We start from the raw sequence: 22167 nt of genomic DNA, 5'->3' as shown, positions 1-22167 counted from the left end.
AAGTATGGACAGTGGCCCTCACTGCTGCATCGCTGCTTAGACAGGGCTTTTCCATGGGACTTAGCCCCATAACCGACAAAAAATTGTTCAGACTGTCTCCAGCTCTGTCTCCAACTCTGAGTTTTGTCCACAGAGAACCATTGATAACAATGTCTGTTCCAGAACAACCTTGGAAAAGGGTTGGAATGGACCTATTCCAGCGGGAGAAAAGCATTTACCTCCTAGTAGTGCACTGTTTCTCCAGGTACATTGAAGTGGCAAAACATTCAGTCACTTCTGCTAATGTTGTCATCAAAGTTCTTAAAAATATATTTGCACAGCATAGAGTTCCATAGTTTGTAGTTTCTGATAAGGGCCCACAATTTGCAGCCGCTGCCTTTCAAGCGTTTACAAAGGAATTCAACTTCACACACATTACCAGCAGTCCTACATATCCGCAAGCTAATGGCAAGGCAGAACGTGCTGTGGCCACAGTCAAAGCCTTGTGGAAAGAAGGAGTGGATCCCTCTAAAGCATTAATGGCATATCGAGAAACGCCACTAGAGCAAGGCTACTCTCCAGTGCAGCTGTTGACTGGGAGACAACTTCGGACCCCACTACCACAGTTGCCATCTTTACTGACTCTCCGGTGTCTGAATCTCAAAGTTTAAAAGGGATGACGCAAGTGGACAGCGACGTCAGGAGCGTCAGTATAACAGATGACACTGTGCTCGTCCGCTACCTGAGCTTTGGCCAGGGCAGAAAGTGAGGATTACAACGGAGCAGGTCCATGGATCTGTGATTCAGAGACAACATCAACATCATATCTGGTGCAATCTACAAATGTACTGTTGTGACAGAATCACATACACCTTCGTGCAACAATACAGTCTGTCACTGATGAGGCTCCATTGCACCAACCACAACAGTCAAATGCTCATCTTTCCAGTGACGGCCATGATATTGGATACCGTACAAGATCAGGGAGAAGTTGAAGGTTGGACCTGTGTGGGACAATTTATGAGAGGACTTGAGAGAATTTGTTTTCTTTACAGCAAGTTTGAAAATTATTATTATTTATTTCTTAGCTGACGCCCTTATCCAGGGCAACTTATAATTGTTACAAGATACCACAATTGTTACAAGATATCACATTATTTTTATATACAATTACCCATTTATACAGTTGGGTTTTTACTGGAGCAATCTAGGTAAAATACCTTGCTCAAGGGTACAGCAGCAGTGTGCCCACCTGGGATTGAACCCACAACCCTCCGGTCAAGAGTCAAGAGTCCAGAGCCCTAACCACTACTCCATACTGTTGCCCAAAAATGTTTGGCCCTCAGAAAGGGACATTGCCCAGTTAATTAAAAGGTTATTAAATAGTTACATTCTTTACTTAACAGGGGAGGTGTACTAGAAAGGGTTAATTGCCAGGCTTTAGCGTAAGTTCCAGTCTCAGGGGAACCAGAAGTGTGCGACAGCCGTCTTGGGAAAAAGATTATTAAGTGCATTAATAATAAACATGGTTCTGTTTCAAACCAGCCTCGTCTGTCTCATTGCACACCTTAAAGTAACAAGCCCCAGCCCCGCCTACTAACAGGATGAATTATACAATAAACAGCTACACCTGGAATGATTTTTATACAAAAAATAAACTGTATTATTTAACATTCATTGCATTCATACTTTTTACAACAAACATTCATATCTGTTACATGTATTGTAAGGGAACGGGTCACGCCGTTAGAGTAGGGAACGTGCTGTGGCCAGGGAAAGGCTAGGGAAAGTGAAGTGGTCGAGAGAATCCTGAGGCGAGAGACTGAGAATGAGAGAGAAAGAGTGGGTGATAGGGAAAGGAAGGATGCTAGAGAGTGAGACAGATAGCAGTTATTTTAATTTTTATTTATTATATTTTTGGCGTGAACACCGGCCCGAACAGGGATTTGTTGTTTCCATCGGTTTCCTGAAATAAATACCGGTACTATTACAATCCCACCTTGTCTCCGGAGTCCTGCTTCCCTCAAACCTGATAAACGCTACAATATTTTACTGATGTAATTGAACAATCTGAGCCATTTAGTTTGAGTGTAGTAACTATCGAGTATTTTTTTTAGGAATGTTTTTTTTCAAATTAAAAATTTAAAAATTATTAATAAAGAAACAGTGGCAGAAAGTATCATCCCTTCTAAATCTTTTTAGTCTCTTGGTTGGTTTGGGAAGCTATTTCTGGCACAGTAAATGTGTTGAGCATGCGCGTGTGCAAAGGTAGCAAAGAGCATGCGCAGAGCATACGCAGTTCCCAAAGGAAAGCAAAAAGTGGCAGGTGGCAAGAAAGGGCGGAACACCGGCATGTATACTGTATGTCAGCCGAACAGCGTCAGGAAAGTCCATGTACAGGCTTGTTTCACTTCCCTCTGTTACTCTGTTCCAAACACTACATTTGTGTTCCCACTCCTGCACAAACAAATCCACACAGACACAGACACAGACACAGACACAGACAGACCCCCAGGATGGTCATCCAGTTTTCAAGAGATTTGGGCTATTTATATTTAGGTGTGTAAAGCTATCAATAATTCAATTAGTCAGTACTCAATAAGGTGGACGGAGTGGAGAAATTACTAAAAAGTGATAAATCAATTACAAAATGTTAATCAATAATATATAAAACGTACACTAATCAAACCAAAGTGTAAAATTATAAAAATAAAACATACAACTGATAACAGTAGGGATAACAGGGGCACTACTGACCCTGTTACACCAACAAACACGTTAGTTACAAATCTGTGAAGTAACTTGTAAGCCAAGTTAATATATTTTCTTGTGGAGGTACTTGTGTGTACCTCGGTTTTAAGTACCTGTCTAACCCTTGTTGTCTGTGGACAACAGGATGATGGAGCTGGGGGAAGACTAAATATATGAATTATACAGTATACTTTTTAAACTTTTCACTCGAGGGCAACACATTTCCTGCTGTCAAGAATCTGCACGGCTATTGCATGGAAATCACATTGTAGTTTCTGAAGTTGCATAAAAATGTTTTATTTCCGTTAATAATATATTAGGTGTGTGATACAAGGTTTTTTGTTTGTTTGTTTGTTTGTTTTTGGTGTTACGTACTCCAAACAAAGCATACATTAGAATGCAGTGCTGTTGGCAGCGCACTTTAACTCTCAAGACCTACTCACATGATCTGAGAAAGGATTTTCAATAATTCTCTTTAAAATGTTTTTTTTTTTTTTTGCACATTTTAATGTATTTCTTTACTTTGAAAATCACAGCATAAAGGCTACAGAACTTGTAATATTTGGTAACTGAGCTCGATTTTCTAAATGAGACGCCCCACTGTGACGTCACTTATCTTTTTAAATTTCACCAAATCTTAATTTTTAATTTTAACTTTACCTTACACTGCAGTCACTGTGTGAAGAATCGTTGCTGATTTAACGGGCGATCATTCTGTAATGTCTCTCAACTGTAAATTAATGCAACACATTAAAAAAAAAAAAAAAAAAAAACGTTGTTAACATACATAATGTAGACTCGAGCCCCCCTGGTCTCGATAAGCAAAATATGTCAGCGGTATCACAGAGAGTATTGCTCAATCGCATTTTGGTTAATGATTAATTCGCTTACCTTCATTTATTACATCAGCTTATGCTTTTATGTTTGGTTACATATTACATGTCTCCAAAGAAGCATTTGTAAAGGGGTTTCCTTTGCAGTGGCTCGGTAAATGTTGCATGGTAACATTTTCCTTGGTAACCAAGCATAGAAAACTATTGTCTCCAAAGCATGCAGCGCCCTCTGGAGATTGTGACAAAATAACAGGACTTTCCATCAGATAAAAACCCATCCTAAAGCTTGACATTAACAGTATAGTTTACCATGTCTTTTTTAAAAAAAGGGGTGGGTATCGTGTTATTTGTTTCTGTTTGTTTGTTTTTATATAGCCAGTGGCTTAGCATACTGGTATATGCTTTTGTCACCATTATTAACAAATAATTATATTTTCATAATTTAGGTGACAACAATAGCATTATGGTAAGCGACATAGCACAATTGCTCCCCCCCATTTGTATTATGATTTACTTTTTTTTAGTCATTGAGGGTCGATTGATAACGTCTGCCTTGAATAGATGTTGCAAGTCCTGTATATATTAACAGTTTATTATTTTAATTGAAACTGGAAATATCATCCATGAATGTAATTATAAATCTGTATGCTTTATTTGAACTACAAACCCTATGCAATAAATACACTTTATACTGAGAGATAACAGTAATTTGCAGCAGATTGTTTTGTTAAAAAAAAAAAAAAAAAAACAGGAATAGAGAATGGCATTTCAGTGGTTGCGCAAAAAATTGTAAGCACTTTTGTTTAACCCTTTCATACATGGCGACCTGCCTTATATGGTGACGGATCCAAAACTCTCTTCGAGTCTTTGTATGGGGACATATGGAAGACGCACATACATGATGACCTCACGAGGATGCCATTTTTCCAGTTTTCCCCATATAAAAGCAATGTCTCCAGCTAATGTCAATATTTAATGCATGAAAGGGTTAAACGACTGATTGATTTGTTAGCAGGTGCTTCCTTGTACTGTACTTCACCAATTACTCCAGACTTCCTCCCTATATTTCCTGTTTATAGCTATACTTCAAAATAAGAAAAAAACATTTTATTGCCACATGTGTGTATTTATTTATTTATGTATCTATTTATGTATTTCAAAATGCAACGTAAGTGCAAGAACACACAGAAATAAACATTAGATATATTAGGTGTCGATGACAATCTGTCCACTTATTACGGTAAAAGCTAAAATAGCTCTCTGTCTGTGCAGCATGTGCGTACGTGCTTTTCTGCACAGCACCACACCGCAGGTTTGGAGGCCGGTTGTTAGGAGTACGTGCAGAGGCGGCGTGCAAAAACCACAATGGGTAAACGAACCAATCGGGTATGGGAATGGACCAATAGCGAAGCAGGGTTTGGTTTGCTGTACATGTGCATTTGTTTGTATAAGTGCAACAGAGACCTGTAGGTGTGGCCACTGGAATTAAAAGACCGGAGAAGTGCTTAAAGCAGTTTAGTCTGATATCATTCTCTGTTAGAAAAGAAGCGTTGTGGTCGCTACTATCATCATGTTGCTGCTTAATTCTGACGCAAAGGTATTGTTTCAAACTTTCAGGCGGGCATCTAGTGCACTTATTTTGTTATGGACGATATTTTATTATTATTATTATTATTATTATTATTATTATTAGCAATCGGCTGTTAAAACGCTATTTATTCTGTTAATTTGTGGAATTATAACACTTTTTGCAAGCTATTTTACATACATTGCATGCAGAACCAAACTAGCGAACTAATAGTTATACAAATTGATGGGTATTCACGTTGGAAAATAAACATCTGATAGCCTATAACGCTGCACTGTATATTGCAACACGGATGAGCATGACGCTTGCATTGTGCGCTGGAAGAAAACTGCAATATAAACGGAAGGCTTCTGTTCGCATTTTAGTGTTTAGTGACATGCAAAGAGCCTTGTGCAATACTGACTTGATGGGGTGCGTCATCTTTATAATTAGATGAATTTTAACATACCTACGTGATTAGAAATCCATCTTGCTGCTGGAATCATTTTGAACTTGGTATTGAAATATTAAAATAACCACTAACCCTTTCAACAAATTACCATAGTACATTATTTTACTGCAAATTAGCCATTAAATGTATTCAGTACTACTGCATTGAAAAATTGCCAAAACACTGCATTCTGCACAGCAATAATGTTGTAGTAGTACTGCAGCACTTTTTGGAAGGGGAGGTGGATTGCCAAAATGGTATATATCTTTTACAATTGTGGTAAAGTAACTGTTGTAAATGTACAAAAACAATAAAAAAAATGTTTGGGGTTTACAAATGCATACAATTAAGGAATGTATTGTGCACTGATATTTTGCAAATACAGAGCGACATGTGCAGTAAATGGAGGACAGCACAGCAATAACTACAGGTATTTTCTGTATTAGGCATTGACAATTAATTACTGTTTTTATTTTGGCAGTTTGATTGCTTGAGTAACCTGGTGGAGGCAGGCACTGCAGTAAACTCCAGCGGTGATCCATTTGGTCAATCTCCTGTTCACCTGGCAGCTTGTGGTGACCAAGCATTCTGCTTGCTGTGGCTTTTAAAAACTGGAGCAGATGCAAACGAACAGGTAGTTATTTTTAAAACAAAATTATTATTCTTATTAGTTTATTTGGCAGGCGCCTTTATTCAAGGTGACTTGCATGCTTTTCAGGGCAATTTACAGTGCAAAAACAATATATAAATACAGTGTAGTTTACAGTAAGTGCAAATACTACTAGAATACAGTGAGATAAGAAGTAACAATTTAGGATTAATTTACAATCATGATCTTCCCCTCCTACTATGCACTGGACTTACCTGACCTAAGCACAATGTTACTGGATACTCAGCCCATACACTGTCCTTGCACTACTAGAGGTAAGAAAAATGCATACACGTTCTTAAAGGTGCAGGTCCATTTGTTTATATGGTATCTATTGATATATGTTATATTGTATTGGGAGCAATACAACAAAAAAAATACTGCTGTCATTAATAAAATACTGTTTTACGAGTGAGTAAATGTAAAATGAAGTTTAGTTTGGATTTTGTAAAAAATCTCAAATTATGCTTGGGCATGCCACAGAAACTCATCACTTCCTCATTAAGTCTTTATCGGTTCGTCTTTTTTGTGTGTGTGTTTTAAAAGTGTACTTCGGGTTCTGAGACCACGTGATCCGAAAAACAAACTACAGTTTTTTGTTAATCATCTACAGCTTTGTATTTGAAAAGTCTCAAATTATAAAATGACTTGAGTATTAAAAAACAAACTAACAACCAAAGGATACTCGACACAAGAAAGGAAAGAACAATTAATACAACGCTAGTTGTGCTAGAGTTAAGAAAATGAAATTTTAAAACCGGTTTAGCACTATTGACGGATCTTTAATCATCAGGCTAACGTATTTATTTTTTTTGCCAAGTGTGCTGTCTCTTACTTAATGCTTTATGTCTACTATTAGGATTGTTATGGAGAGGCCCCAATCCACAAAGCAGCCAAGGCAGGGAGTTTGGAATGCATTAGTCTCCTTATTGCAAGTGATGCAAGACTTGGGTAAGTTATCTTGTTAAATGGCAATTTTAAACTATTGTACCAAAAAATATCAATGTACAATTATGAAGCATATCTAAAATGTTATTACATTTTTGCTTTGCTGTGAATTTATATGTATATGTGTTTACTCATCAGGTTGTGTAACAACGATGGACAAACTGCAGAAGATCTTGCTTGGTCATATGGATTCCATGACTGTGCCAGGTTTTTGACTACTGTTAAAATGACTCAAAGTCTAAAATCTAGTGGACCACCTGAAAGAATGGATTTTGGAGACTTGAGCCACACTATTGCAGGACAGAAACGAGCATGCACAAGTAATGTGGATAATGACCGGAAGCGGGCAAGAGAATGGTAAAATTGGTCATTTCATGGACATGGAGGAAACCAACAATTAATGCAGCACTGACATCTTAATACAAAGTTCTGTTGCCCACAGAAAGATTGTGTAGGTGCTTGGGCAAAAAATAAGTTGACTAAACCTTGGTCAATGACCAGAGACCAATGCTGCAGGAACACACCTCAGAAACAAGCAGGCCATTCTTTGCTACTATAAACCTGGGGGGTGTTTAGTTTGTCTGCCCTCACTTTCATCTGATGTTGTGATAAGTGACCTGCAAGTTTAAGTTAATCTTGCACCTTAATTTTTTTTTAATACAGACACTTAAATATCCTTTGTGAAGGAATTCTAAAGACCAAACTGAAGTTGTTTTTTTTTTGGTTGGTTTTTTTTTTCAGTCTTCAGAAGACTATAAAACTTGAATGTTGTATAGGAATGCCAAGACCGGGATTTATTTCATATGTATCCTCACACAGCTAGTCTTAGAAGGTGCATTTGTGCCAACAAAGGTTACAAACATACATGGGACTTTTTTGTATTGGACCAATTACTTGGCACTTTTTTTTTTTTTTTTTTTATAACTAAACTGCTCCAAATCTCATTAAGGAAAACTTGGTAACTGAAATAATGTTGTGTTAGCCCAAATGAAGTTGCTGTTCATTGCTGTATCAATGTATAGATGTTTTATTGGTTTTCAATTTTACAGTCTGTCTTTAAGTGAGTGTTTGCATGGGAGAACCCATCTGTTGTACATAATATCTGAAGTAAAGTTTGTTTAGTATATGCAGACAATGAACTGTTCTTCTTTTCTATTGCAGTACATATATTTTTCTATTTTTAAAAACAAGCATTTACAAATGTCTTGACAATTATTGTTTATACAGGGTGCTTCTACGATTATTTAGGGCATAAACAGCAATGGTGGAAATTGTATAATAGCCACAGAGAACTGAAATTTGGTTGGTTGAGTTTCCATATGAGCCCTACGTTCTCACAACTTCCATATTTCAACATAGCAAATTAGGTACGAACAGCATAATCAATAGGTCCTATTGCCTTTGGTCTCTGAGGCATTGTGAACAGGCTGGCAGTAGGGGAGACGTCAGGCCAGAAAGAATCACACAAGCAGGCAGTACTCAGGTTGAAACTGAAACGCAATGGCTGCGCTCAGTAGGTTTATTAAACAAACAAAAATGAAAGGTTGAACAAAACACAGGACACGGCACTTTACGCCAAAATAAATAGACAAACAAAACAGACAGTGGACAACACTAAACAAGTATTGTGCATGAGTAGCATTTGTTTTGTTTTGCTTACGCTTGTTTTTATGTTTTCTCCTTCCCTTTTGCTCTCGTTCTCCATTCTCGAACACACAACCCCGAGTGAGTGCTTTGTGCATCTATATATACTGTTGTGCCAGGATTCAATTACTAATTAATTATTCACTTGAATCCCAGCACGTGAACTAATTCTGTGCAAACCCATGCTCACATATTATTAAATACTTTAATTGCACGTGAAGTGAAGTGCAATCCCCATGCCTAAATAAAATTATACATTTTAAATAACTTGTGCTGCACACACCCATTTATATCCCGTGCAGTAATATCTATACACCAACATTAACACACCACACGCAAAAAATAACACAGAAATGCACACAGGGGCGGGGCACATTGCCACAGGCATGCAGAGATCGTAATATGTATTTTGGTCCCAAAAGTCACATCCTTTCCATCCACATCAACCCTAAAAAGATGTTTACAGGTACTTTAAAAACAAAAACAGCAAGTGGAGTATGAAAGTCAACAGTGTGTGACGATTTTCTTGCTCTGTCTTGATACAAATGTACAACATGCCACCTATACACAGTGGCAGTTTAAGACAATGGTCAATCTGCTATGCAGTCTTATTACCATCCCTGATTAATCAGTTTATCACTGTAATATTTCTCCCCATATCCATATTTTTCTTTTTCTATTTTATTTTGTCCAGATTGAATGTATGATGAGATTGTCTTTTAGAGAGATGTTGTTTATAGGTATGTAAAATGAGTGCTGTCTGTTGCCAGGACACTCTTGTAAAAGAGGCCTCCGTCTCAATAGGTTATTTTCCTAAAACCCAGTGAGACCGAATAAATAAATAAAATAAATAATAGGATAATGACATATACTCACACAATTCTATTTCAATAAGTTGAATATTTTACCTTATCAGGTCTTCTGAACCTGTATAGTGAGGGTTCTGAGCCATAGGGGGGAGGTGGTCTTGAGTGTTTTCAGGTATCAGTTCTTGTTCATAGCTGTCCCCTTGGGTAAAACGTGTAGGGATCCTGTGCCTTTGGCAGAAAAGCATCCCCAGATATGGACAGATGTTGGGACGGTAGAATCTGATTTGTATCTTTCTCCTTTGCATACCATCTTAATCCACCTGAGTTTCCAAATCAGCTGAAGAGGGACTCGTCAGAGAAAATTACTTTGACCCAGTCATCTTTGGTCAAGTCTTTGTATGTGCGACAAAAGTATATGCAATCTCTGGTGTTTTTCTTGCTCAGGGGCGTCTTTGCAGGCCTCCCTGACACCAGACCATTCTCCAAGAGATGCCTTCTCATGGTGCATGCAGACACCTTCACTCCAACTCCTTTCCATTGCTGCAGTAAGTGGACACTGCTGGCTGTCCTATCTCTCAAACTTGGATGGCATAGGTGGCGATCCTGGCATGCAATGCTGACTTTGGCACCCAGACCTGGTGGCAGCTTTACAGCTTTCAGGCTTCTTATATTTCTAGATACTGTGCTTTGGCTGGCATAACCTCTGTTGTCTATCTGACGACTGCTAAAACCTTCCTTATGAAGTGCAATGATGGCTGAGCATGTTTCCAAGGAGGTCTGGCTCTTCCCCACAGCTATATATAAAAATCATGCTTTTATAGCTTAAATCTACTCGCTACCAAGGATAAAATCAACCCCTAAGTTTCATACATTTTTATTTCAAGTGTATGTTGTACCCTAACAAATCTTAGAAAAGCTGTAATACATGCAGTACATACCATCTGTACTATATAGCTGAAATGTAAGTTCCAGATCCCCTCTAACGCTAAAGAATGTGCTGGTAGTGTTGTCTAATTTAACCTGCAATAAAGAAAAAGCAATACGTATTTTTACATGTATTTATTCATGAATCACTAGAAAATACATAGCTACTAGCTAGTTTAAAAGCGTAACACGTCCCTGCGTCATTACACACACGCAGACAGCTAACTGCTGGAAATGTACTGTAGCGGAGGTGTATCTGCTCCGCAGCGGAATAAGAGAAGGCAACACAGGATGCAGCTCAAAGCAGTTAAAACTGCAATTTTTATTTAAACAGGAATGACAGGCAAAAGGATGGTATCTTTTTAGCAACAGGATACGTAGCTCAGTTAGGCAGTGCCAACCACACATATTATTGTTAATAAAACAATGAATAATCCTCCCCCAACACCAAAACCCTAAACCTAAGGTCAGTATCCTATACTGCAGTCATTACTCATCTAAAGTAGTTCATGTTTTGCAGTGAATAAGCATTTTTGTTACTTAAAACAATGTGCAGACTTCCTCAGTTGTCCTGACAGGAACATTTGGTGGTACCTTTGTAAGCAATGCACACAAACACAACCCCGAGTTGCCGGCAGGCAGCTCCTAAATAGAGATCCTCCCCACCCTGACCCCAAACCCTATTGGCTCACACACACAAGGGAATATTTACATACACACTGACCAATCGCTCATACCCTCGGTCCAGCACAAGCAGCTGACTGGAGGAACCGAACACAACACAAGTCACAATACAAACCCTTCTGTCATACAGGCAGCACACCAGCACTGCCTACACAGGAAACGCACTTCCACTCACTGACTCACACAGGGTGACACACACAGATGGAAATAAACTTATTTCAAAGGGAAGAAATAGTCCCGGTACCCCCCGCAAGTTCAATGTAGCACCCCAAAAGTCGGCGTACTGCGAGACCCGACGCAACGTACTAACACGTACCACCTGATTGTCACCTAAAACCACAACAGTAAATCTTCTAATGATTACAAATAATAGGTCTAAAATAAACAATGGGCTTTTTCAACAAAATAAGAAAACAAAACAACTGTTAGAATAACTAGTCTCTGTAAGTCGCCTTGGATAAACATGTGCTGTTAGTACACGTTTCAAATAAACTACTATGTAGTACTGCGATACACTATGGAAGGCCATCTGGGTCAAAAACGCATTGTGTAGTACACGTTTCAAATATTCGCTACACATACTCATTTGGACATTCATAGAGACATCAGCCTCTGAGACAGGTCTGTACCGGTCTCCATGATTCACAAGAAAATAATTAGCCATAAAAATGAAGGCTCAATTGTATTTTTAAGCAACTATTAACAGGCGTAAACACAAAAAGACTATGATACCCAAGATTCCTTTCGGACAATGAGCCTTCAGGTCCAATATATATATATATATATATATATATATATATATATATATATATATATATATATATATATATATATAGACACTTCTGACTCCAAGGCAACATGATGCAAACAAATTTGAAGTTAACAGAAACATCACTCACTGGCGAGTTTGGAATGTACAGATATAAACAACCATGTCAAGTATTTCTTATGTAGCTGTTTTGTAAAAAATCTTATTATGTTTACCAATTTCAAAACGGATTCATGCAATAATAGTTTTTATTATACATCTGATACATAGCTTAAAATTTGAAAAAGGAAAACTAGTGTGTAGCAAAAGAAGCAAAAAAAAAAAAAGGTAATGTAGGTACACAAAAATGCGAATAATTGATTTTAAAAAAATGTTTCGGACTACAAGTCCTTCTTCAGTTGGATGGAAAAAGCAGTGCTGCAAAGAAGCTGTTGTCTTTCAAAAGAAAAGTTCCAGAGGGTGGTGACATGTTGACTTGAGAATAGAATGTTTATTCCAAGAGCTTCCAAAGTGCCTAATTTGAAAATGAATTTGTGTTCTTTTTGCTTCCTGACTGCATTTGTCCCACAGCAGTTTAGAGTTGTGTAGACCATGTGGGAAACTTGTTCATATTTATACAAGGAATTGCAAACATTTAATCAACACATGAATGCCCCATCTCTCATTTCAACACTAACAATTCCAATACAAGTCTGTCTTTCATTTGGTCTGGACATAAATTAACATGATTAATAACCTGTTAATAAGGTAAGTGGCATGTTTTCAAAGCCTTCGAAGTCTTAATTCTGTAACTACCAACAATAACCAAACAAGCAAACAAGTAATATACATTCAAGGTATATACACAATATTCAAGAGCAAATTGGTAAGGTCGTGAAATAATACTGTGATCTTAACTAATGTATTCTTATTGTAGTTTAGATAAATGTATCGTTTTCTGTTTCAGTAATCCTTGTGACTTTTTAAACTCCGGTTGTGTACTGTCAGATTTATGTCTAACCGTCAAACACCAAACCATGAACCAGTCCCAATGTAACACTGTATCTGTAAGAAATACTATATAGAACATCTACTGTGTTTGTTTCATCCACTAGGGGCAGAGTGTTGAACTGGGTGGACAGGTTACACTCTGGGGTACAAACTATATAGGTTTAAAATTGGAGCAAATTAAAGATTGCAGTAAAGGATTTGAAAATGTCCCATAACTGCCAATGTCGCCACTAAATGTCACATCTCAGCAATATTGTTTCTGATACAGGTAGGTTCATTTACACGTACACACACACACACATATATACATATATATATATATATATATATATATATATATATATATATATATATATATATATATATATAAAACAGTTTCATGCAAACAAATCTTTATTTAACAGACTTTTAAAAAACATTCTTTGAAACATGCGTAGATTAAAGCTTTGTGAAAAGGCCAATAATGTGCGTTTTTTTGTGGAATATAAAATATTGAGCTCTAGAAATGCTATAAATTACAGTAGAATATTTGTGTAAATATTTAAAATACTTATTACACGAGGGGAGATGAAGAAAAAAAACAATGAGATTGGATCAACAGTAAGACAGTAATGGCGTGGAGTGGAAATTATAAGCAATGAAATAATAAACGAAGGAACAAAAATAAAAATAACAAACTACAATGTCATCATGGAGTCCTGTATATATCAAATGGCACAATTAAATGATGATCTCAACGTTGCAGTGAGAGTGCAGCTTCCTATGGCCCTTATCCAAGAAAATCAGGTGCCACAGAGCCACACTAATTACCTCTTGGACTATTATTATTTCAGCCCATTGGGAATTTGACCTTTATCAAAACAGGTGTGTTAACTGTAGATACACTCAATACAGTAGTTTTACAACACAAAGTTAGTTAGTTGATGTAATTAACATAAATAACATAATTGTAATTATTTAAACACTCCCAATTTATAATGTACAATTGTCATGAAACCCCACTTCATTTAAGATCAGATTAACCTCAATATCAATTTACAACATGCTTTTTGAGGCAAAGGAATATAAATAAACCGAGGAAGGGAATAGGTACCCAGGCTTTTCTATGGGTTAAGCAGTTTCACTGTTTTATGCATCATCTTTTTACATTTTATGCTTTTATTGAAGGGAATCTCAGCTGCAGATACGTCTCATCATAGTGGTTTGCTTCGGGACACCTCAACTTTGAACCAAGTCTTTAGTTTTATAAATATAATACATGCAGTTGGATTTTTATGAAATGGTACTAGACTGTTGTGAGGGAAATTGAGAACTGTCAAAAACAGTTGCATGATTTAAAAAATAAAATAAAATAAAATAAAAAAATACTGTATGCGCTAACATTTGTGAATAGGCTCCTGTGGCAAAGTGGTAATGACGTGCAGGTGAGTGCAGTGCAGAATAATCACACAGACAGACGTTGGTACAGGTGCAAGGGTGTTTATTTAATTTAATAAATGTCCAGAGCCTCAAGGCAAAACCTGTAAATAATAATAGTGCTGGAAGTGATACAGCGGCGTGTATCTCCGCAGCTGCAGCTCCGGATCGTGCTGAGTAATCTTAGTGAGACAACAAGACACACAGGGTTTAGGACACAGACACAAAATACTCACGGTCGCTTTCACGTTTCGGGCTCCTTCTCGGTTATATGTTTTAACCATATGCAAAGGAACAGATCACTCAAGCCATGCCCCCTATTTATACCCTCGCCCATGACCCCGAGGTTAACGAGCGCATCCGCTCCTCCAGTCCTCGGATGCCACGCCGCTTACCGTCTGGGTCACTGAGCTCGGGTGCCATGGCTCCGCCCCCTTCCGAACTGACCGACTTCCATCTACCCTACGGAATAAATTGTCGTGCCATTTCATTAAGGGTACTCTGTTCCTCGTATGCCGTGCTCTCACAGGTCGAGAGGGAGATCTAACACTAAGACTCATTCGATCTTTGTCACAGCTCCATATAGCATTATTGTCCCATTAATAGAGGGTTCATATTGAGCTATATTTCAAAATGTAGAACTTTCCAGAGAAACTTTGAAGGCACATGGTCTTGCAACTTGCATTTAAAAAAAAAAAAGTTAAGAACAGAAAAATCACCTTACTTTCTTTATGTAACAGGATATGCATACCTGGGTTATACAAACATACTGTAACACCCAGTGTGCTGGCGTGGTTTCTGCTAAGAAATAAAGACAAGATTCTTAATAATAGTGGCTCTTTATTAAGCTGCTCAAATAGCACTTTTGCACATGCGCTGGGAAACACACGGGAGGGGAGACACAGGGACAGAACAGGCAACAGAAATGTGAAAGTCAACCAAATAAACACATTCAATAACTCTCAATTAATAAACATCAACAACAAGAAGTACAGTGCGGTTTGCTCGACCGCACGGCATTCTGGGACGTCACTGCACAGTTCCTTGTCAGTCCTGCAGACAGCAGCAGCAGGCGCACTACATTGCCCCCACCTAGCAGCCGAACGTCCCATTGGCTACCTGTGCGGATCTGTTTCTAAAGCACGCCGGGAGTCTCTTAAGGCGACCCCCTCGGTATAGTGAAGGTCACCCAGGGGCCAGACTTCGTGTGGCCACGGTGTTGTGGTGCAGTGAGAATCCTGCTGCTGTAGGTAAGCAAGTTCAAGCGCTCCAGAAATTTCAGGCTCCGGGGGCCTGCCGAATGCCAAGTCCACCGCGGTGCGCAGCTCTCTCCCGAACATCAAGGCAGCCGGGGTGCACCCGGTGGACTCCTGCACGGCCAACCGGTATGCCATCAAGACCAGGGGTAAGTGCAGATCCCAGTCTCACTGGTATTGGCTGGTCAAGATAGCGAGCTGGGTGGCCAGAGTGCGGTTAAAGCGCTCCACGAGGCCATCGTTTTGTGGGTGCAGCGGGGTGGTCTGGTTCTTATGCACTCCCAAGCGTTTGCACACCTGGTCGGCTGTGGAGTTCTTCGGGGGCCCCCGAACCGGCTGAACATTTCGTTAACCAAACAATTAGCCATAGTGTCGGAAGGGAAGGGGCCCAGGACATCGACCCTCACCCGTTCCATCGGAGCTCCCACCTGGTATTGATGGAGCGGTGCATGCGTGCCAGATGTCACAGAAGTGGCAATGTAGCTCCATGTCTTGCCGGCAGCCCGCCCAGTAGAACTTCTCCCATAGATGTCGCAGTGTCTTGTTAACGCCGAAGTGTCCCACTCCAGCTGCTCCATGCACGCTGCGCAGCACTGCAGCGCGCAGAGCCTTTGGGACCAAGAGCTGCCACCGAGTTAGATCTCGAGCCGGCTCCTTCCATGCTCGGTAAAGCAGCCCACCCCATACTACCAAGCTGCTCCATTGCGAGTGGAGTGCTTTTACCTCTGGGGCGGACGCCGACACCTGGTTCCAGGCTGGCCGCTGCTGGGCAGCCCCACACTGGATCGGAGGCCTGCGCTCGTTCTAGTTCTGTGTTGGTGAAAGAGCAAACCCACTCACTCCCAGCAGCAGCCCCGGCCCTTACCAGTTCTGTTGCGCGCTGCTACTCCTCCTTGTCTTCAAACCGGATACAGGGGCGGCAGTCTTCTCCCTCACACAGCCGACCGGAAAGGGCGTCTGTGTTGGAGTGGAGGCGGCCAGCACGGTGCTCGATGGTGAAGTGGTAGCCCTGCAGTACTTCAATCCAATGAGCCACCTGTCCCTCCGGCACCCGGAAGTGGAGGAGCCAGGTGAGGGAAGCATGATCAGTCCGGAGCTTGAAGAGGCAACCATACAGGTAAGGGTGAAAGTGGCAGACCGCCTGCACCACAGCCAGGAGCTCTCTCCTTGTCACACAGTAGTTGCGCTCCGGTCAGCTGAGGGCTTTGCTGTAGTACGCTATCACTCTCTCTCCTTCAGGTCCCTCCTGTGACAGCCAGGGCCTCGCGGAGCTAAATGAAGGCAGACTCACAGGCTGGCTAGCGGGGTTTAGTTAAACCAGGCACAGACCATAATGACAGTATGTAAGTTAGAGAATCAGAGAGCGATGGAGAATCCGCCATTAAGCAGTTCATACCTTGGTGTTCCTGTTTCTTGTGCTCCTCCAGATAGAGAAAGATATATAAATAAATGATTGTTCATTTCAGTACTATACTGGTAATATTATAGTATTGCATAGCCTTTTGATTGCATCTCCATCTTCTGACACATCTCAGATGCCGCAGTTTCTCTTTTCTTCAGCAAACAAAATTACTTTTCTTTTAAAAGCTGCATTAAAAATGTTAAGCCATTTTAATATACTGGTACTGTAAAGAGAGTAATATCTGTAGTGGGCAGTACTGTGTACAGTTGTTCTTGTTCAAGCGCACCAGAATAACTGACATGCGTAAATGTAAATTGGTACCCTAGGAAAAACCTTGAATCCAAGTCGCTCTGAAGTGTTTCTCAGTTTTTGTAACAGTAACCTAGACTTTTCCCATTTTAAAAATAGCAGTAAATTAAAGAGTGGAGAAACCACATAGAAATGATGGCCCTTAATCTTTTTACAGTGTATTTGCCACTTGAATTCTATACATCTTTAGAAATATATTTATATGAAAACATTCAACATTAAAGCTATATAAATCTCAGTTCCCTAAGTTATGACATTTTCTTTTTAAGGACCTTTCAGTGATGCAGCATCCAAAAACAAGCAAATGTTGCCTGGAGGCTTGAAGGTGAGGTCAGCCCTTCAAGAGGGTTACTTTGATTCTCAGTTTAAGAGAGTCTTTGAAAAAGAAGCCTATTCTGACCCAGTCAAACTAAGGAGACAATTCAAGATGCAGCAGTTAAAGAATATAGGAAAACCCTTTCTTCCCAGCAATGGGGAATAAATGCCATAAGATAATTTATTTGTTTAATCAATTTTACACTTTTTTGATATTTTTATTAGAATCTGATATTTTAGGCTCAATTGAGTCTGACAAATATTTTGTTGTCTTTTTTTTGTTGTTGTTTTGCTCCTGGTATGATCAATTACAATTGGGGTCATTACAATTGTTACCATTTCATTATATTTATAAACACCAAATCTATAATCACATAAATAATAATAAAAAAATACCAGATGTTTTATATATGTGCAAGTAGGAAGAAAGACATTCTTCTACTTGAAGGACACAGGACCTATGAAGCTCTTCTTCGACAGTGAGCTGCTGTATTACCTTCATGGATCAATCATGACCTCTAGTGGTTGTTATTTGTCGGTGCAATTTTTAGGTACCCATTGTAGGTGTCTATGATTTGTTATTTATGGTATTGTTTTATATTTTATTTTATTAGTATAAGTTATATCTGATCAAAACAACACATCAACAGAATAGAAAACAAGATATGGTTCAAGCAGAGTGCACTAGAGGCACCCAAAAAACCTTACAAATCACCAGGAAAGAATGTTTTAACAAACCCCCCAAAGCATGGAACTGGACACGGGTAAGAACTACTTAATATTTAGTTTAAGTTCACCTTTCTTAAAGCTGATATGTGTTCTTGACTGAGTTTTAACATGTTTTAAATATTTTTTTAGATATCACAATTTAACTTTGTCAAAACCATACCCGTACACACTCCAGACCCATATGACAGAGAAAAAGAAATGAGAAAGACTGGTTTATTAAATGAGGGAGTCAGATGATAGGCAAAAACAATGATAATCATGAACATACATTTTTAGTTTAATGATCAATTCATCTAAAATAGGATGTATTAGGATGTATGTAAAATAGTGACGTTTGAAAATAAATAATCGTCTTGGGAGATATTAAAGTTTGTGAAATAGCTAAAAAATTCAGACAAAAAGAAATCCATCCAAATTCTTAATTTTTATATCGTTTCCACATTGTAAGTTTAGAAAAATCAAACAAATACTGAGGGAATCCGTACTGAAGACATAAATGAAGTATGTTTTACAAGGCGGTGTTTTCTGCACAACCCTGCTAAAAGATAGTCATAAGAACAATACCCACTGCCCTTTCATCCTAACTAAATCTTAGTTTTGGAGCAGATTTTAGTCCTGAAGAATATGCAATAATAATTTACATTTATAGTACAAAAAGGATACCAAAGTCAGTTAAAAGTCACCTGGACACTTCATCTAAAGCTAATATTCCAACACTATTACTAATCAGTTGTGTTTTTGGTTTTCACTGGTAACTTAATTAATTGGTGGCAGGGGGTTTTCAAGAGTTTTTATTTCATTTTAGTTACTCTGTGGTGTGACTCCAGGTACAGTTTTTGGAATTTCCACATGGAGCATTAAGAATATATGGTAACTGAAATACAACATTGAATCACAATAGCTAGTAACTGTTGGCATGCACTGTGTTTCACAGACATATAATTCATCTCACTGAAACTTGCTCAAGGGTGGAGCATTTTTCATAAACCTCCATCCAAAAGATCTCTTTGATAGCAATCCCTACAAATTTGACAAGCCTTTGCCACCTGTAAAGAAGATTGGAGGGAAAAAGCCTGCTGTCGTACCATTTAAACCAAGTTCACCACCCAAGAAGGTAAGCATTTTAATTGAAGTATTTTTTTACAGGTAATGTTTAGGTGCATGAAATGTGAAAAAAGTAAAACGTCCATCAACAACAGCATTGCATAAGTTTTAGAGCTCTTTTTTACAGAAAATATCAAATACAATAACAAACCCGGGACTGGAAGACCCAAAAAGCTGTCTAACAAGGATGAGCAATACTTGAAGATAATATCCTTAAGGAATAGAAAGAAGACAAGCGTTGAATTGACAACAGAACTGGCAGAAGGCACAGGTGTCGTTGTCCATCCATCAACAGTCCAAAGCACCTTTGACCATTGTTCCATTGTCCAATTTGTGTGTTCTTGTGCATATTTTAGTCTTGCGACCCTTTCTTAACTGAGGTATTCTTACTGCAACACATCCTTTAAGTCCTGATTTCAAGAGTGACCTTCGTACTGTTGATTTGATGGATGACACCTGTGCCTTCTGCCAGTTCTGTTGTCAATTCAACGCTTGTCTTCTTTCTATTACTTTAGTAAATTGAGCTATTTCACTTAAAGTTTGTCCTTCTTTATTCAAGTCAAGGTTGTTATAATAGTAGAAAACACTAGCGGAGGCTTTGAGTAAATTGTTGATGCTCATAATGCATCAGAGTAGAAAATAGCAACATGTCTAAGACTTTTGCACAGCAGTATATATATCTCAAAGTATATTTATATGTAACTAAACACTTTTGAAATACCAGACTCCAGTGCAATTCATATCTTAAAGACAATCTATTTTAGGACCCACTATTAGGCTAATATTACATATTGCAGTGTTAAATAGGCTTTTATTAAGAATGGGCTTTTATTAGAGACTTTAAAAGTAAATCATTTTTTTTTCTTTTTTTTTTTTTTACTTGTTTCAGATTGGTGGCATGAAAGCAGGAACGTTTGAAGTGTATCCTTCCCATTCGGCAGATCCCTTTACAGTGAAAACAACAAAGGCTATCACTAAAAACAAGGAAGGATATTCCAACCATCTCCTGGAAAAGCAGGCCTGTAAAAAGTGTTGTTATTGCCAATATCATGAAGTATACTTTAGTTTGCAACAATAAGAGGGTGTATGCTATAAGAGGGAATAATCGTCTTACAAATGGATTGAGATTTTAAATAGTTCTAATACTAGAACTATTTTTATACCAAAACTCTTTATTATTTGGTCTTCTGTTTTAATTTTTTCTGCAGTAACCTTGATGTTTCTGTGGATAGAATTTTAAGTCTGTCTGTTATGTTAACTCAATCTATGCTGTGCTGTTCTGCAAGCCTTTATAAATAGTTTTATTGCAGTCCATACCGATTCAGAATAGAAGTCAGCAGGGCAGTTAACTTCACTGTTGTATATTTACAGATAACACTTTGTATACAGTGCCAGTGATTACTCAAATAATGAATGTTACAGATTAAAGGTATTTAGTTATTCTTTAAAATAACACAGGCCCTGACTCTGTGCTTTGTTAGGGAGCAGCTTCTTGCAGGCAATTTAAGTATGTCACCAATATCAGTAACTTATTTTTAGAAAGTGTCTGAAAGCTGATAAAATCGCACAGTAGCACACAAAGGGCTGGCTATTATTACGAGGACAAGTGTCATGTTGTTCTTGCCTCACAACACCAATACATTGGCTTTTAGCAAAAACATATTCTTTTGGTCATCTAAACAGAGGAAGAATACTATGAAATTAACTTTTTTATATTTATATTTTATTACTATCTTCTATTTACCCTTATTGCCGGTGTCGTAGGGAATCAGTACAACGGGGGAAAAGTGTATTGCGCAAGCGCAGTACGGCAAAAAGAAGGCGTGGCAGCAGCTTGATTAAAGGGGAGGTTAACTACATGAATCAACATTTTCATTATAATAAATAATAATAATAATACAAGTGCATCAGTGATTGTTGTGCATCGTGGCCTAAGTTAGTAACCGCAGCATGCAGCTCAGTTTTGTCCATGACTGAAAATCGCGCTTTAACTTTTTGATAATCGCTCGCATACCTATCCTTACAGTACTGATTACGTTAAATATGTAACAAAAACATCTCGAGTTGCTATAACGATTGTTAAACAAACAGACATATAAATGACACTTACAAAGTTCATTTTAAATGATTTATTTTTAGTTAATATATCTGATCAACTTATTCCCTGGGCTCGAGCTACTAATTCCCCAGACGTAGTACTTCTAGGCATAAACCTTCGAAACAGTGGAACCTCCCCTTTAAATTCTAGACGGCAATCCTCTTTTTTCCCGGTCTACTTATTCCCCAGAACACCTGTATTGCTACACAATTTAGTTTTTCTTACGTGTCAAATTTGAAATGATATCTGTAACTAATAATGCCTTTTTTTGTGAGTTTTTCTATGCATTTACAAAGTGTAACGACATATTGATCAACTGGACCCAGCCACATGACAGATCTTATCACCAAATGCTCTGTTCTGTAACAGGCTTCCACTTGTACATAAACACCTAGCCCTTGTTTGAGCACTAACTAATACAGCGACAGGAACCTAACTAAAACAGGACAGCTAGGCTGTTTCCCTGTCACAAAACAGAAAAAAACCACACAGGTTTACACTGCATACACTTTTTCTCTAGACTGCTCAGGAGCAGAGCAC

General features: G+C 38.5%; 1 protein-coding gene and 1 pseudogene across 1 annotated transcript; both read left to right on the top strand.

The window, feature by feature from the left end:
• The first annotated feature begins 5001 nt into the window (after positions 1 to 5001).
• Positions 5002 to 8317, top strand: ankrd37 (ankyrin repeat domain 37). Its single transcript, XM_034035143.3, has 4 exons — positions 5002 to 5160; positions 6063 to 6215; positions 7090 to 7181; positions 7317 to 8317. Exons 1-4 carry the CDS (start codon positions 5134 to 5136, stop codon positions 7537 to 7539), a joined length of 495 nt encoding a protein of 164 aa, XP_033891034.1. The 5' UTR covers positions 5002 to 5133; the 3' UTR covers positions 7540 to 8317.
• Positions 8318 to 16198: 7881 nt separating this feature from the next.
• LOC117420468 (UPF0602 protein C4orf47 homolog) lies at positions 16199 to 22022 on the top strand (annotated as a pseudogene).
• The last annotated feature ends 145 nt before the right edge of the window (positions 22023 to 22167 follow it).

Source organism: Acipenser ruthenus, chromosome 1 (genome assembly GCF_902713425.1).
Source record: "Acipenser ruthenus chromosome 1, fAciRut3.2 maternal haplotype, whole genome shotgun sequence".
NCBI classification, from domain to species: Eukaryota; Metazoa; Chordata; class Actinopteri; order Acipenseriformes; family Acipenseridae; genus Acipenser; species Acipenser ruthenus.
Note: the sequence above shows the minus strand (reverse complement) of the source record. Positions and strands in the feature narration are given on the sequence as shown.

Excerpts from the sequence above, each read along its gene's own strand:
- ankrd37 (XM_034035143.3), top strand. The coding sequence starts at position 5,134 with ATGTTGCTGCTTAATTCTGACGCAAAG. Across the intron at positions 6,216-7,089 it reads GAGCAGATGCAAACGAACAG|GATTGTTATGGAGAGGCCCC; the intron begins GTAGTTATTTTT and ends GTCTACTATTAG. Across the intron at positions 7,182-7,316 it reads GCAAGTGATGCAAGACTTGG|GTTGTGTAACAACGATGGAC; the intron begins GTAAGTTATCTT and ends TTTACTCATCAG.